General features: G+C 60.7%; 1 protein-coding gene across 1 annotated transcript in view; it reads right to left on the bottom strand.

Annotated features, from left to right (window-relative positions):
- Window positions 1–300, bottom strand: part of LOC119591906 (ankyrin repeat and sterile alpha motif domain-containing protein 1B-like) — a gene marked incomplete in the record, with an annotated part of 115,155 nt that overhangs the window by 5,756 nt on the left and 109,099 nt on the right. Inside the window, 1 exon segment of the mRNA XM_037940659.1 lies at window positions 100–242. Within this exon segment, the coding sequence (XP_037796587.1) occupies window positions 100–242 (143 nt within the window).

Here is a 300-nt window from a genome sequence, read left to right as displayed (position 1 = left end):
TCCCCCCCAAAAATCGAGGGGCGTCGAAAGAAAGAACAGAAAGAAGACGAGGCAGACAAACAGCAAGAGAAATCCCCTAAAAATCGAGGGGCGTCTCACTTGGGGGGCTGCGGCGCGCTCCGCTTCTTGGTGCCCGAGCGGCGGATGGTGTTGGTGGCCGTCTCCGGGGGGCGCCGCTCCCGGGACGTGCTCGACGGCAGGTCGTTGAACAGCTGCTCCTTCAGCTGCGAGATGTCAGAGTTCTGCGCCCGAAAGGGGGGAGGAGGGGATGGGTAGATTGATAGGTAAAAGAGAGAGAGG

This window comes from Penaeus monodon, chromosome 29 (genome assembly GCF_015228065.2).
Source record: "Penaeus monodon isolate SGIC_2016 chromosome 29, NSTDA_Pmon_1, whole genome shotgun sequence".
Classification (NCBI taxonomy): Eukaryota; Metazoa; Arthropoda; class Malacostraca; order Decapoda; family Penaeidae; genus Penaeus; species Penaeus monodon.
Note: the sequence above shows the minus strand (reverse complement) of the source record. Positions and strands in the feature narration are given on the sequence as shown.